This window comes from Haliaeetus leucocephalus, unplaced genomic scaffold (assembly GCF_000737465.1).
Source record: "Haliaeetus leucocephalus isolate CR32 unplaced genomic scaffold, Haliaeetus_leucocephalus-4.0 Scaffold226, whole genome shotgun sequence".
NCBI classification, from domain to species: Eukaryota; Metazoa; Chordata; class Aves; order Accipitriformes; family Accipitridae; genus Haliaeetus; species Haliaeetus leucocephalus.
The window spans coordinates 146881-162589 of record NW_010972662.1 but is presented as its reverse complement, the minus strand read 5'-3'; the positions used below and the strand labels follow the sequence as shown (position 1 = coordinate 162589).

Genomic DNA, 15709 nt, shown 5'->3' with positions numbered 1-15709 from the left:
GTCTGATCTGTGCCTGACAGACAGGAATTTGCAGACAGAAGTAATGATCTCTTGTCAATGCACCTTCAACAATTTTATGAAAAATGAGAGACTGTACCTGGGCATGCAAACACTGTTGTCTCCCTGTTTTGTGGTCAGCAGGGTCGTGGTCAGCTTCTTGGTTAAAAAACAAATGCCAGGCTCCCAAGCATCCTGTCCAATCTTCCTCAGGAAAGGCTCCATGATGTCCCACCCCACAAGAGGAGAGGACACAAGAGATTGAGAAATATGAATCTCCCACCAAGATTTCAAAGGGACTTTCCTCGTGGCACTGTTGAAGCAGGTACTGCTCAACCTGGCTGAGCCCCAGCACTGGTAGGGGTAGGAAAGGGTGCCAAACAAACCTTTCTGTCTCCTCTCCACCACGAATAACACCCAAGGTTGATTTGCAGCTCCTGAGAGCTTAAAATCTTATGTCTGTCAAACTCTTCCTTGCCGCTCTCAGGAAGCATGGCACTATATGAACAACAGTGCAAGCTGCTGTCACAGCAAACATGGCCTGGCTGAGGTCACCAAAGGGACCAGTTTCAGCTGTGTTTCTCTGAATTAAGCCTTCCAAGCAAAGAGATTTAATTAGAAGCAATTCTATTGGCTGAAGTTGACTGATACTACTGTAATTTGAAAGTGAAGTTTGTGAATAAGATGGGGGTCTCAAATGGGAAGTGGAGAAACCTGGACATGGGACAGCTGGGCCAGGTCCCTGCTGACACACTGAATGGCTGGGGTCTGCCTCTGTACCTGCAGCTTTTGAGAAGAGTGTGCACCACAGCTGTATTATTCTCTCAGGAAAGCCATTTTTCATGATCCTGTCTGATGGATGTTACTTTGGGACACTGGCTGCAAGGTCTCCATCACTGGCTAACTTTTTTTCCAGAGAGAAAATGGGTATTTAACTCTAATGCAAAACTACCCAGACTCCAGAGCTGCTTCTGAATTGCACCACATTCATGTTGCTGTGAAGCCCAGCCTGAGTCCCTTCAGTCTGCAGTGATTTACTGGGCTGGATGTCCACAGCCAAGCAGGGTTGGGACTACATCAGTCATCTGGAGGTCACAGGCACATCCTCTATAAGGGGGAATTGCACTGCCAGCTTCTGGGATAACATCCTCTGAACGCCAGCAAGGTCAAATGTCGTTCCCACAAGGAAGCTTCAGCTGCTGCTATCTGCAGAGGATAAGCCTTGTTACTTGCTGAATCCTGTCACTAGGGACCAGGACACCCACTGAGAATCAACTCCGGACGCCCAGGTGGCCAAAGGCTTTGCCACTGCCCTCATGTTGCCATGAGATGTGAAAGGAGCAGAAGACATGGTACCCTTGGGGAGGAAGATCATGCAAAAAGGAAGCATGGATCCACATTTTGTCCAAATGTTGGCCCTAAGTTCTCTTCTGATCCTCCTCCAGACCCCACCAGAGGCACGGTCAGCCTGTCCAGCCTTCTGCAATGCTTCCTCCCCCAGCACAGCACAGTACAGACACAGTAAACAGCAGACCTTCTGAAAACCCAGCCAAGTATTTATCAAGCATCCTCATTCAAGAGTGACAGAGACTGAACTGGGGGAGAGCAAGGTCAGTCGTCTCCTGTCATCAGGATGGATGGCCAACGCAGCAGAAAAGACAACCCATCTGATGAGAGCATATTGATCACAGAGAGCTGGAGGACATAAAAGAGAACGGCCTCACACTCCCTCACTCACAGGCTCCTAGGAGAAGGCTTGGAGAAGGAGAGAAGATGCTTTTCCAGCGGATGGTCATCACCTTGGTGCTACCGTTGGGGTCTTGCTGCATCAGCACTTATCCTGTCTACCCCGAAAGCAACAGTGCCCAAGGTAAGGATAACTGACTTGGGTGTTTGTGCTTGAAAGCCAGGTGGGGTTTGTCCCTGTGCACCACTTGATGGCTGGCACTGAATGCTGGCTCAACCCATGTGGCTCGTATCTGGTGTTTCTTGCGGGCTTGGCTGCTGCAGACATGCACAGTGGTGCAGCTTCCCCTATCTCTCTTTGGACAGAAAGACCTTCTGGCCTGGGGAGGGTTGTCCCGAGTATTGTTAGAAGTAGCGTATGTCCAGCAGGGTTAAACCCATTCCTAGTGTGAGCAGATTGGACAAGAGAAGACCATCCTGTACCCGAGGAACTGCTTTGGCTGTTGTGATCTGCAGACAGCAGAGTTTGGGTGATGTGTCCAGGTACTCTGGGATGACAGACAATGTTGCCCTGGGAATCAGCCAGCCTGGGGCATACAAACAAAGCATGCTTCTAGACTCCATATTCTTCTGACACCCTATGTGGAGATGAGGGAATTGCAGCTCACATGCGGAGTGGGTGGTGCACGCTGGGAGGCCTGGTATGGGGTGAGCTCTGCTTGTGGTCACAGGGCTGGTACGAGCCTCCCCAACAGCCATTAGATCCGGCCCTGCGATACCAGCCAACTGCACCATCTGCCGGGGGCTTTTCTGCAGCATGGTGCTCTGCAGTGCGTCACTGCGTGCAGGTCAGTGTCCCAGGGGACTGCAAGCAGCAGAGCCGGCATCTCCTGGGCTTGGGGCTGATGACACCCATTTGCATCCACCCTGTGGTCCTGGTCCATGCATGGTCCTACCAACCAGCTGGGTAAGGACTAGTTTAGGCACTCTGGGCTTCCTGATGCTGGAGAAAAAGTCACTTGGGCAGAACTTGAGCCCTGAAGGAGAGCATGACCCAGCCCCGTGATCCACTTGTGTAGCCTCTGCAAGCGGCCCCAGCATGGCACACTGCCTGGTGCTTCTGGGAAATGAGCAGGCACGGAGACTCCTCTTGTCATTTGGCTGACTCATGGGGACTTCCAGACCTTTAGTAGCTTGACTGTGTGTCTGAGGCAAAGGAAATACAAGGCCAAGTGTTTGGGATTGCTCAGCTCCCAGAGCTTGGTGGGAGCTTCCTGGGGGCTGTGCACAGGCAGGCACTGGGGGAGGGATGGGTTGAAGGGTGAGATGCTGGAAAGCCCCTGACACACCAGCTGGTTTCCAGTTAAACACAGTCAGACAGCAAAGGACTCATTGCCTTAGTTGTAGCCATGTGCCTAATGTTTGTTTTTGTGGTGACCTTAGACTATCCCTTTCCTCAGAGCAATGCAAACAGGCAATGGGACAGATTTCCCCAGGCAAGATTTCTGTTTGCACTTACCTGAGGTGTTACCTGGGATAAAGGGGGTCTGGACTTAACCTTTCACAGCTCCCACCGGTGCAGCAGCCTGGCTCAGGCACCAGGACAAGCCAGGGCTGTCCTGGGCTGCACTAGGAGGAGCGTCACTGCGGGTGGAGGGAGGGGATCCGTCCCCTCTGCTCAGCACTACTGAGGCCACACCTGCAGTGCCACGGCCAGCATTTTGACTCCTGGCCTGGGCTGGCACGGATGGCCAGATGAGGAGACGAGCCCTAGTCCCTCTCAAACAACCTGCCTGTCATTCTCAGGATCTGTAGACCACGCTCAGGCTCTCCATCCCACTGCCTGAGGAACAAGCACACCTTGAATGAGCTGCTTTGTCCTTGTCACTGTTTCCCCATTCAACCCAGACCTTATCCCAATGGATTTTAACCTGTCTGATGGTGCAGTTGGCTCTGTGGCTGATAGCAAGCCTCCAGCAGGACTCCGGCCATCCAGGAACCTGAACCAGGCTCTGCCTGCACCAGGGGAAGGAGCAAGCCACAACCAGAAAGCAGCTCATATCAAGGGTGAGTCCCAGAGCTCAAGGTGAACTGGACCCGAGGATGGGGCTGGTGTGGGGGCACACGTGCAGGGACTAGGATGCTCTTGAAGAGGTGAAGGGTTGCATCCAGGATGAAGGAGTGCTGCAGGTTAGGTGCCCCCAGGGGAGCATTGAGAGAAGCAGGTAATGGTGCTGTGTCCCCTCTCCTTCTCACATATCTTCCCTTGGCTCCTGCCCCCACGCTGGACCCATAGCCCCTGCATGCTCATGGCATTTCTTCAGTTTTGTTTGTTTTTTCAGGAAATAAAAGCATTCCCCGACCGCTTGGTGAGTGGGGGTGCCTCTCTGGCCTAGGGGAGGGCAGCCCAGGGAGATGCCACTGCGCAGGGGACTCCCGTGGGCCAGCTCCCCATGAGGTCCCAGCAAACCCCATCCCTGTTGTTCAATAAATAGGGACTGAGACAGTCCTGCCCGGGTGCCCACCCTGCTTCCCTCCCTGGTCCAGCAGTGAGAGGAAGGGAGTTTTGGGGCTGGTTTTGCCAGATGGGCACCACACACACGTGATGGGGTTGATGTGCCACAGCAGGTGGAAGACATTGATGCAGTCCTCTGGAAGATGGTGGGAGTGGGTGAGCTCCAGAGCCAGGGATTTACGCAGACAAACCACGCCTTGCAGCAACCCATCAGGAGAGGTGAGTACCCAGCTCCCAACGAGTCCTGGGACCTGACCCACCACTGACCTGCAAAGAGACCATGGCAAGCAGGGGCCGGGCTTGGGGTGGAGGATGCTCATGACTTGAGGTGGAGGGTACCCATGGTTTGGGGTAGAGGGTGCCCATGGTGTGGACTAAGGCATTCAGCTCCCAGGCTGTGCGCCTAGAACTGACTTCAAAGCTGAAGGAGAGCCTGGGAGAAGAGATGGACATCTCCCTTCCTTTAAACTTTCCAGCTGTAGCCAAGCACTGTTGCAGCCCCTTGCATGGGTGTCTTTTCCTTTTTCTCCCAGCTTGCTTCTGGAAATACTGTGTCACCAAATGAGGGGTACAGGAGGAGCCCTGCCTGCCGCCTGCCTGCCAGCCAGCCCACTCCCTGAGTGCCTTCCAGTGGTCCCATCCACGTGTGGCCCCACACCTCACTGGCTGGTTTGCACAGAGCTTGGAAAGGTCTCTGGTCCCTTGTGGGGAAAAAAAGGAGAGGGTCTGCAGCAGAGGAGAGGTGTCATGGGTTAGGGGGAGGATCCTTGAGGATCTGGGATGCAGGACAGTGTTTCTGCCATACCAGCGGAACTCCAGGGCCCATAGCAAGGCAGAGCTGCCACTGTGGCCTGGCAGGGACATGCTGGCTGCCAGCAGGAGCTGAATAAACCCATCGCACCGGAGCAGCATCCTGTGGTTATTCCATCCACCCATTGTGCAGGGTCCTGCGCCCTCCCACCACTGTGTGCATGGCATGGGCAGATCGCAGTGCATGTGTGCCAGGGAGGGGACATCTCTCCTGTGGGAAAGGCAGGAGCTGCCACATGCATCCCAGTGATTCAGGGCAGCAGAGACTGGGGGCTACAGCTTCACTTATGCTAAATCTCAAAAGGGTTTCCACCTTGGGGCAGCCCCCTCCACCCCCTGTGGCACCCTCCGTGCCCGGTGACCTTGGCCCCTGCACTGACAGTACACAAGCAAGGCATATTAAAATATAGTTTATTGCTGTTATTAGTTTAAAAAACCCAAACCCAAACCCATTAATAAAAAAAACAGTCCCCAAACCCAGTGCTATCAGAGGCAGGCTTGCGAGGACACATCTTTTAGTGCAAAGAGCGAAGTGGCAGTGAGGGCTGGAGGGGGGGGTCTGCTGTTGCCATGTCCCCGCAGGACCCACCACACTCACTGTACAGTATTTTTTTGCCCATGGGGCTGGCTGGGGAGGGCTGGCTGAATTCACAGGCACTGGCAGGAGCCCTTGGGGGAGCTGAAGGTATCGGATGGGGGAGGATGGGATGTCATGGCTGTGCAGAGCAGCTTTGACTCCTCTTGCATCAGCAACGCTGGACAGGAAGGCACAACGCTGAGCCAGGAAGCACTAAACCTGCCCATGTATCTCCTACAGACACAGTGCTTTGCAAAGCAGCTTTTGCCTGCTCTCTTAGGCTGTCCAGTACTGGGGATGTGGAAACCAGACGGATGCCCTACCCCATGCCTCCATCTCCCAGTCAGGCATGTGAAGTGTTGGTGGGGACCGGGGAGGGGGTGGTAGAGCTGGAATTGCACATGGCTGCATCTCCTGCAGTGTTCTGCAAGGCAGGGCGAGGTTTCTTAGCTCACAGGAGCCAGGCGGGACCTTGCAGCCAGCATGTGGCCCTGGGTGCTGGCACACATGGGAGGGATGTCCTGATCCTCTGCCCTCCATCCTCAGCCCTTCGTGGGTCCCTGCACCCCTCCTTCCCTCCCAGAGCAGGTCCTGGCACTTTTGCGCCAGGCATCAGCCCCAGCATCTTCCTGCTCCCATGTCCTAATGGAGAGTTAAGATGCAGGTTACAACTCTCTAGGAGTGAGAACAATTTGTCACTGCAATAAACTACTGGGGGCAGAGCCTTTCGGTGCCTTCAGACGGAGCCTGGATGCCTTGGTGGATGAGAGAGCTTGCCCAAATGCAGGCTGGGTGGTGCTGTGCAGAAGGGCAACTGGGTGAATTCAAACAGCTCCAGGCCAGGTGATGCACTGGGATCCCAGGATGCCTCTTCTCAAGCGTACGGGACGGCTAGGGCCACACAGGGCTGGCAGAGCACAGCAGCTCCAGCAGCGGAAGGGGAGGGAGGGCTGGCCCAGCCGTTTGGGGGGGGTTCATCTCTTCTGCCAAAGTGCCACTGCAAAAGGCTAGCACTTGGCTTTTCCCATGACACGTAGTCACAGGCCGTGAGACCCATTTTCAGGGAGTAGGGGTGCAGCTGCCACTGCAGCCACACAGGGACCGGTCTGTACACGCGGTCAGCACTGACGGTGCACGGGGGCCGCAGCCAGCTGGCGGCAGAAGAGTAGGGAGCGGCAGGGGACTGTGAAGCAAGGCGCTATTTCTGAAAGGCAGTGGGTAGCAATGCTGTGAACCCCCTCCAGTCCATCCCTCAGCTGGGGTTTGGTTGTGTCAGGACTGCAGAGGTGGAGGCTTAGCCAGGGGCAGTGCTGCCGGCGCTGTGCAGTGGGGTTAGGTCATCTTCCTGGCAACGCTGGCGTAGGTGTGCTCTATCTCCTCATCTGCGGGACACGTGTGGCTGAACTCATCGCAGGCGTAGGCGTTGTTGAGGTAGCGCCAGACGCCTGTCATGTCCGCTGGGATCTCGAAGTCACGGTACTTTTTGGCTGCAATCTAGGGGAGAGAGGAGGAGGGGGAGACTGAGACTTCCCAGACCTGGGGAAGATTCGCTGTCTGGCTTAAGGGGGGACAAATATGGGACTCCCAGCCCCCTGTTTGCATCACCCCACCCTGTCACCCCCTCTTGGAGTGGCTGCCCCCACCTCGGCCCTGGGAGCTGGTGCCATTACCTTGATGATATGCAGTTTGGGCAGGAGGTTGCAATCAGCCAACGTCAGGTGGTCTCCGTCCAGGAATTTCCTCTTGGAGATGGTGATGTCCTCCACACTGTCCTGGTCAATCTCCTCAGGGAGAGGAGTGTTTAGGTAGACATCCAGCCGCTGAAACTCCCGCAGCAGGGCCTTCTCAAAATCTGGGTGGGCAGGGAAACAAGTGCAGTTAGCCTGGTGGCCTGGGCTCCCAGCACAGCCCAGCACAGCCCAGCACTATGCCAGGGTGGCTGAGCCTCTCCCAGGCTTTGCATATGGGGACAAAGCCCTCAGGGCAACACCAGTAGTGCACAGCACTGGACCCTGGCCATAGCCTCTGCTCCCAGGGGATCCCAGTAGCACCAACCCCCGCTTCCCTCCAGGACCTGCTCTCCCCAGCACCTGCACCAGGGGCTGTAGCGCCGTGGAGCACAGGACTGCCTTCGCCCTTACTGCCTTGGTCCTCCACTTGCCAAGGAGGCTTTGGTGGGGAAGGTAGCAGGAGCACTAACCTGGTGGCAGGATTGGCCCACAGACAAAAGCATCTCTCCCCACTCCCACCATGGCAGATCACAGCCCCGCAGCCCCCACCCGCAATTCTTACTGATATTTGCTTCCTTGCGCGGGTTCTTGATGTACGCTGAGAACTTGGCAAAGATGTCGCTCCCCACATCAAAGGACTCCTTGTACTTGGGGCTCAGGTGCGGGTATCTTTAAAGAGACACTCATGTCAGTGCAGGCAAGGATGGAGGCAGAGATTGAGCTGCATGGTCCTCAGCCATGTTATCTCCTGGGCCACAGTGCCCAGGGCTGGTACTGGAGGATGCAGGTGATATTCAGCTGGTTGTGGGAGAAAGGTGATGCTTTACATTACTGCAGCTGCCACCCTGGCAGGTGTATTATCTTGGGTGTTTGCTAGGGGAAAATCACAGGACAGAAATGCCACAGTTTGGGGACACTGGCAGCCGCAGAGCCCCGGAGCAAATCTCTGCCTGCAGGCAGCTCTGGCCCAGCCTGGAGGATGCATGTTGGCACGGGAGGCGTCTGGGGAAGCCAGAAGCTCCCATGACTTCCTCAGGAACAGTCTCTTGTTTGCTGGTGCATCCCAGGGCACACTGCAAGGGCAGACACATCCGAGGAGGCGGTTGATGAGTGCATTTCAAGCTTCCTCTTTTGCATGCAGCAGGAGGGCCTGCAGCCACGCAGGGCATGGGGTGGGCTGGCTCGGCAGGCTGTGGGCAATGCCCTGCATGAGCTCGGGGCAGGGGGGGCAGGGGCGGCACCCCCTCCCTGGCAGCCCTTTGGGCCAGCTGCGCTGCTGCATTCAAGCACAGGCATTTGCTTTCGCTCAGCTGAGCGAACCGAATATAAGCGGGCAAAGGGGGTCTCACGTTCCCCCTCTGCCTCGACACCAAGTGCCACAGCCAGCTGCAAAACCACCAACTCCCAGGGGGTCCCCGTGCCTGCAGGGACCCTCCCCACGCTCTGCCTCTTCCCACCAGCCCTGCCTGTGCCAAGGGACCGGTGCATTTCCTCCCATTGTTTTCCATCCTAGTCCGTCCCAGTCCCCTCACAGCCCGACCCACCACCTTCCCCCAGGAACGCAGCCCCTCAGCATCGCAACCCCTGGCCCTGCAGAACATGGCTCAGGGTGCTGGGTGGCGAGCCAGCCCCCTCCCCGAGCTGCTCTCAGGCACCTCCTAGCACCCTGCCTTGGTTTCCCAATCTGCTGAGCACTACGCAATGCTGTGGCGTGCCCGCCGGGCCCCAAAAGGGGGAAGGAGTGAGCTTGCAATTACGTGGGTGGACCCAGGGTCTGCTCCAGGAACTCCTCGATCTTAATGAAGTCTGTTTTCAGCTCCTTGTTGAACAGCAAGAAGGGTGGGTTGGTGCCCGGCGCTAAATCTTTCAACTCTTCAGGTTTCCTGGAGCGGAGAAAATAAGTGGGCTCAGAGCCTGCAGCTCGTCTGCACCCACCAGCCTCCCCAGGGTGAACAGACAAGGCTGAGGTGGGTGTGTGGGAGGGGGCGCAGGAGTGGGAGCATCCCCACTTGTATGCTCTGCTGGGTTTGGGGGGCTGAGAAGTGCCCCCCAGCCTCTCGGTCTGCCCTGTGGTGTCATGGACTTGTACCCACATCCAGCAGGACAGGGGGTCCCCATGCCATGCAGTTCCGTGCTGGCCCACCCCCTGCACCCCATGGTGTGACAGGCAGCATGCAGCAGGGACTGTCACCCCTGTCCCTCTCGCAGTGGCATACTGGCTGCAGTGCAGATGGGAGGGAGGAAAGTGCTGATGCGGGGAGCTAAGCCAGGGGGTCTCACCCCGCTGCTGGGACAGGGCTGGGCCATGGTGCTGTCTCACCTGGTCATGTCCACCGTGGTGACATTGAACTTGACCCCTTTGAGCCAGAGCACCATGAAGAGGCGCTGGCAGAAGGGGCAGTTTCCAATGTTTTCTCCATCCAGACCAGCCTGCCGGGAAAGCAGAAAAACAAGGATTTAACCCATCGACTGGGCTCACCCAGCCCAGATGGGATGCCTGGAGGTGGCGAGACACCGGAGCCAGTCTCGGGAGGAAGGCACACGGAGGGCTTGGCCCAACATCCCAGCATTGCATGCTGCAGGGAGTCCCTGCCTGAGCTGTGGCCCTGCTGCCACTGGAAAGCATCAGGGAGCATCCTCAGGATGCCTGGGGTCGGATCCTTCCCAGAAATGCGAGATAAAGCCAGGAGGACAAGGAGAAGGAGGCAGGGGAAGGAGGTGGCGGGTGACTGCTGACGGATGGGGAGGAAGGGAGGGTCCACTTGGCTAGGACGCCAGGCTGGAGAGGGCGGTGAGAAGGGAAATCTGCTCATGTTTGCCAGGAAAAGAGTGGTTTGTTTTCATGTTCTGTTAGTGTCTGCCTCCAGTTTTGTGTGCATTTAACGAACCCAGGCATGACTTCCCTGGGCTGATGGTGGCCAAGAACCACTCAAGCAGCCTCTTCAGCCTCGGGGAGGAGAAGGGGCTGGGAGTAGTGGGGCTGTGCAGAGGTAGATGATTCGCACTGGCATCCCACCCAGCATCAGTGGGGAACAGAGCCGCATATCAGCACCTAAAGCTTCAGTCACATGCAGACAGTCCCTTTCAACCCCTCTGCATGGACACAGCCGCAGCATCTCAGCACTCAGGGGCTGCTCTGTGACCAGGATGGGATCAAACAGCAGCAGGGACACAGAAAAGCAAGAAGCTTGGACAACCTGCCCGAGTCCCACCAGGGCTCCTTCATCAGAGTCTCATCCAGATGATGCCCATTCAGCAGTCCCAAGGGAAAGCAGCAGCAGGTGGAGTGAAGCCCACTTCCTTGCTATGTAGCAGCTGAAAATATCCTTTGCAAAAATGACTGAAACTCCTTATGAGGAGTTTGGTCAAGAGGAACAGGGCAGGTTCCCCCCAGTGCATGAAAAATGGCACAGCTGCTGCTCAGAGAGGGAAGTTGCACCATGGTGTGAGAGGTAAAATGGCTCACAGGAAACTCTACTTCTTTAAGAGAGTTAACTGGTTCCTCAGCTGCACGTGAACCATGATCCTCTGGCGCATGTGGCAGTCCTGCCACAGCAGGAAGGAGCAGCACAGCTCACGCCAGCTCCTTCACAGAGGGATGCTGCTCCCACAGAGCAGCTTGTGTCAGCACATGAGCCCCAATGGGATGGCTAAGCTTTGATATCAGCTGGTGAACTTAAGTCCAGAGGCTAAGCAGGAGGGTGATGAGATTTGGGAGGATCTGGTGGTGCAGAAGTCAAGTAGCAGCAATAATATCCAGAGTGGGCAGCTGGAGGTGGCTCCAGAGCTCACACCCCACTGTGGCCCCAAAGACAGGATGACTGAGAATGCTTCATTAACAGAAGATGCAGAGACCTGTGCCTGGCTCTCCTGGGCTGGAGGTAAGTGCTACAAGTTACCTGTCTGTATCTACAGGTGCCCAGAAACATGTGGACTCTGGAGTGCTCAGCTTCTCCAGGAGAGATACACCAGCCTCAAACTCACCCTAAGGGAGATGGTAAACTGATCAAAACAAAACCCTGACACTCTTGAGTGGTCAGCTGGAGGTGATGGTCTGGTTTTCCACTATGCCAACACTTTTTAGTCCTTCCAGAGGAATGAAAATTACTTTTAACCTGTATTTCCCATGCTCAGCTGTCATGAAATGATGCTCCTGAGAAAAGAAATGGGAACTGAGAAATGTATTGATTCTCTGGGATATACCCAGAAGTGAAGCTGAATTCACACATAAGGCTTTTTGCTGGCTATTAATAAGAAATGCTCCTGGGTAGCTGCCACTCAGGAGCATCCCGTGTCAGTTTATAACAAATAAGGCTTCTTTGGTAATGGATAAAATTGTGTATCAGATGTCCTGTGAGGGAGCTGGAGGGGAGAGTCAGAAAACAGCCATGAGGGCTACCCCGCTGGCATGAGAGCCTGGCATCTCTGCTCCCCTTCCCCTCTCCATTGTTGCTGGCACCTACAAACCAAAACTAATGCCATCCTTTGGAACATCTCCAAAACCAACAGCTCAGAAGGTGCTTTTGTGGCTGCCCAGCACAAGGACCGATGCTTTCCTCCCTGCTCTCCTGAGATGGGCCTTGCTGGTCGCAGAGGAGAGGGCAGCCAGCCGGCTGCACTCCCCTTTGCTTTCCTCGCTCAGCACAAGGCTGGGAGCAAGGGGGCTTAATTGCAATTTATCTTGTTGGCCCCACAGGAGCTGTTATGCAGAGCCAAGGCAGCGAGTAGCTCTGGTGGAGTTGCACAAGGGACAATGGTGGTGCTGGAGGGGACAGTTGGGTGTGTGGGATGTCCCTCACTGGGGCTGCTCCGGGCTCAGGCTGTGCTTGCCTGCTTCAGGGTTCTCTGTGCTTGTCTTGTAGCTCCAGCCTCTGAGCAGCTCAGGCTGGTTTTCCCCTTGTCTTTTAAAAATAGAGAGGTGGAGAATTTTGGACTGGAGTGAAAGGAAAATCAGGATGGCCTCTGCAGGGGAAAAAAACTAAGCCAGGCCCATCCTAGGATGCTCAGAGCCAAATCTTTATCTGGAGGAAGTGGAGGGCAGCTCCACCAGAACTTGGGTGCTGCCGGGGGGGAACACCGGGCTTTGGTATGGCCCTGCTGGCACCCACATGGCTGTGGGGAGACCCCTCCAGCAGCCAGGGGAGCTTAGGGGAAAGGGGTTTGGCAAGACTCGTAGCCACATGCCCTCCCTCCGCAGCAAAAGCTAAGTAGCACAGCAGGGAAGTCATTGCTCTTCACTTCCTTCTCTGGAGAAACCCTCTTCCCCTGCTCTCCCCAGGCTGCAGCAGGGACCGGGGCAGGGGTGCAGACCCCACAGCCCCCCTAGACTGACTTTCCTCACTCTTTTCCCCTCTGGATGATGGATAAACCCAGCATGGGCTAGCACAGCATCTCCAGGGAGGTGCAGGTTTTTAGCGCCAATGCTCTGAGACCTCATGAGGCTGCATGAGGCATTAAAACCCTGAAGTTACTTAGCTGTTGCTGTGGTTTCCTCCTCGGTGAAAGCATGAAACGTGGCGGAAGGAGGGAGCAGCTCTGAGCATTTGGGGCACTGCTAAGTGCTCAACACCCACCGGGACCTGCCCACGCTTCCTACAGCCACCCTGAAAGCCAGGAAGCAGCCTTGGGGCAGCTAAATGCCTCACGGGGCTGAGGGGCAGAGCCTCCTCCCAGGCAGGGAGAGCCCCCCAACCAGCAGGACGATGCTCTCACCAGGACCATGGCAGGGTGAGAAATTGCCAGTCCTTTGGGGACTGCCTACCCCAACCCGAAGACAATGCAGGAGCTGCTTTGCACCCTCTCCGTCGTCACCAAGTTAACTTTGGCATTTGCCAAAGTGAAAGCTGGGCAGGGGCAGCGTGCCAGTAGGCGCTTGTGGGAGCATCGGCTCCCCATGTTTTACAGCTATCACGGGTTACACTGGCAGCTGTGTCTCAGGGCGGACCCCGGCCCAGGAGAGGTGCGAGGTGCTAATGGCATGGGAGGGTGCCTGTCTGCAGCCAGGAGCTGCTGTGACTTTAGTAAAACTGGGTCCTGAATGGTAAGAGAAGGAGGCACAGCATCAATTTGTGTGTTAACAGACAAGCCAGAAGGGGGTTTTTTTGTGCTAAATTAAGGCATAGGGGAAGTCCTGACAATGCTGCTGCTTTGCTTTCTGTTTCCCTTCCCTCTGAAAACCCCCTTGAACATGCTGCTGCCATTGCAGTCACCTCATGTATCGTTTTCCTCTTCTCCCCAGCCATCCCAGGGAAAAAGTGGTGCTAAGGGAATTCAAGACCCGAATTACTTTCTCCAAGAAAATACACTTGTCTGGATTTGGCTCAGCTGAGCTCGGTGCCTGGCAAGCACCGCTGTGGCGACAGTTTTGGCAAGGGGACAGGGGAGATCCTGCCCACGAAGGCTCAGATAATCCTTTCCAACACGTACATATTTTCAGCTACAACTCAAGCAAAGCATCGCACGGTGCCCAGCACTGCCAGGTGCCTACACCAGGGAAGCCAGTGCCTCCGGCCAGGCACCATGGTCCTTTCGGGCACCAAGCTGCCCTAGGAGGAGAGGAGCAAAGCCTATGGAGCTGAGTGGCTGCAGGGAAACTGCCCTTAAAACCTCAATGTGGTGGCACAGGGAGGCATTGCTCCCCCTGGCCACTGTCACTTGACAGCGTGTCCCAGGGCCCCGCTGGCATCACTGCTGGCACACGCAGTTACCAGCTGCCAGCTTCAGCTCCTCTCTTTCTATACCCTGCATGTGCGCTGCAAATATTTTGAACTTGAGTGTTAAAATGTTCCAGGGGAAGTGTTTGGAAAATTGCTTAACAGGGGAAAAAAAAAAAAAAAAAACATTTCCAGCTAATAATCCCCCTGGGCTGCTCTGTGAAACCGCCCCATCCCACCCACACGTGGGCACTTGCGCCGACTCCCCAAGCCCTCAGTACTGTTTCGCAACCCTGGCTCGCAGAAGAAGCTGAAGTGACTGCTCTCAGCCCTCCCGCTTGCTGTTCCCAGGCTGGGGCTTGTCTTATCTGGGTTTTGAGAGACGCATGTGTGCCCGCTCCTTCCTTACACCGGCTGCCAGCAGCGCCGTTCCCCCGGGGTACGCAACCACCACAAGACCAGGGCATCTTCTAGGATGTTGGGCATGACACCCCACCAGTCCCCGCACCACCGCTTGCCTGCTCCTCTCCTGTGGGCACCCGCTCAGCCAGCCTTCATGGCGAGCGATCTCAAACTTGGTACCCATCTCCAGCCTCCCGAAACATGACGACACCCACGAATTTCCACCGCCTACACCCAGCTGGAGCCTGGGGAGGACGAGCCTGTGGTGAACCACCAAAGTGCAACCGTCCCTCCCGAGACCCACCTTCACGAACAGCTCGATCTCAGGCTCCTTGGTGGCGTTGTGCTGCCGACTCTCCATCTCGCGGCGTGGGGAGGGACTGCTGGCCGCTCACTGCTGTGGTGAGTTGGTCTGTCCTTTGCAGCGCTCCGGCTTTTGGAGGGCTGGCGGCTCGAGCACCTCGGCTGCGCTCGGGCCCCGCGGAGGGCCGGGGCTCGCCCTTTCCTTCCTTTTGAGGGGGGGGAGGAGCAACGGGGTGTGCGATGGGGTGTGCACCGGGACCTGCCCGCGGGGAGGGGAGAGCTGCAGGGCCTCCTAGCCGTGACTCAGCACGGGTCTATCTGGACATGTTCACGAGTCCCCTTCCAGTCTATCGCGCCCGCCCAGGCACTGCTCCAGTGCCTCCAAGCAGCGGGCTGGCGGCCCAGGCAGCCCCGGCACCGCTGCTGTCACCTCCCAGCTGGGAGCGGGGGGGTTTGCAAAGGAAGCATCTTGCCTGCCGCGGCTCGTGCTGCTCCGGTCTGGTCTTGCCCCTTCACCATCCTCCCACCCTTGCGGTCAGACACCGGTGCCCCACGGCTTGCCATTTCTTTACCTTTTTGGGGTGAACCGAGCGGACCTCCCCGCTGCCTTCCCCCCTCCTACTGCTGCATTACGATGGACAGCTGCCAGGAGACAGGGTACAGCTCCTCTCCCTGCCCACCACCACCGGGGGTCCCCCCAGGTGGGCTCATCTGAGCAGCCCTCTCTGCAAGGAGCGGGGGCTGAACAGGGCAAGGCTACAGGGAAGCTGAATGGGGCAGCCTGGCCGCCTGCCACCAGCTCTTTGCAGCGGGCCGAGCACTGCCAGGGTGCAGATCTTGTGCAGGAAGGATTGCAAAACAGCCAGTGAGGGAAAGCAAAGCGGGTGGAGCGTGTCGGGGTGCAGCAGGGAACCCCAGAGCGCCACTGGCAGCAGCCCAGCCAGGGCAGTGCGTGGCGGGGTGATGGGAAGGGATGTCTCCAGGGCTGACCTCCTGCAGGGCCCCGTTCCTGGAATTTGGGCTGTTTCGCCGGAAG

The 15709-nt window shown here is 56.6% G+C and overlaps 1 protein-coding gene across 1 annotated transcript; it reads right to left on the bottom strand.

Annotated features, from left to right (window-relative positions):
• Nucleotides 1-5738: 5738 nt before the first annotated feature.
• CLIC2 (chloride intracellular channel 2) lies at nt 5739-14964 on the bottom strand. The gene is made up of 6 exons (XM_010567093.1): nt 14675-14964; nt 9636-9745; nt 9073-9198; nt 7878-7984; nt 7256-7437; nt 5739-7079 (listed from the first exon to the last, which is right to left on the bottom strand). Exons 1-6 carry the CDS (start codon nt 14729-14731, stop codon nt 6918-6920), a joined length of 744 nt encoding a protein of 247 aa, XP_010565395.1. The 5' UTR covers nt 14732-14964; the 3' UTR covers nt 5739-6917.
• Nucleotides 14965-15709: the final 745 nt, after the last annotated feature.

Coding starts and splice junctions, on each gene's coding strand:
- CLIC2 (XM_010567093.1), bottom strand. CDS start 14,731: ATGGAGAGTCGGCAGCACAACGCCACCAAGGAGCCTGAGATCGAGCTG. Junction 7,438..7,877: donor GCGCAAGGAAGCAAATATCA/GTAAGAATTGCG, acceptor CTGCCCACCCAG/ATTTTGAGAAGGCCCTGCTG. Junction 7,080..7,255: donor CCAAACTGCATATCATCAAG/GTAATGGCACCA, acceptor TCTCTCCCCTAG/ATTGCAGCCAAAAAGTACCG.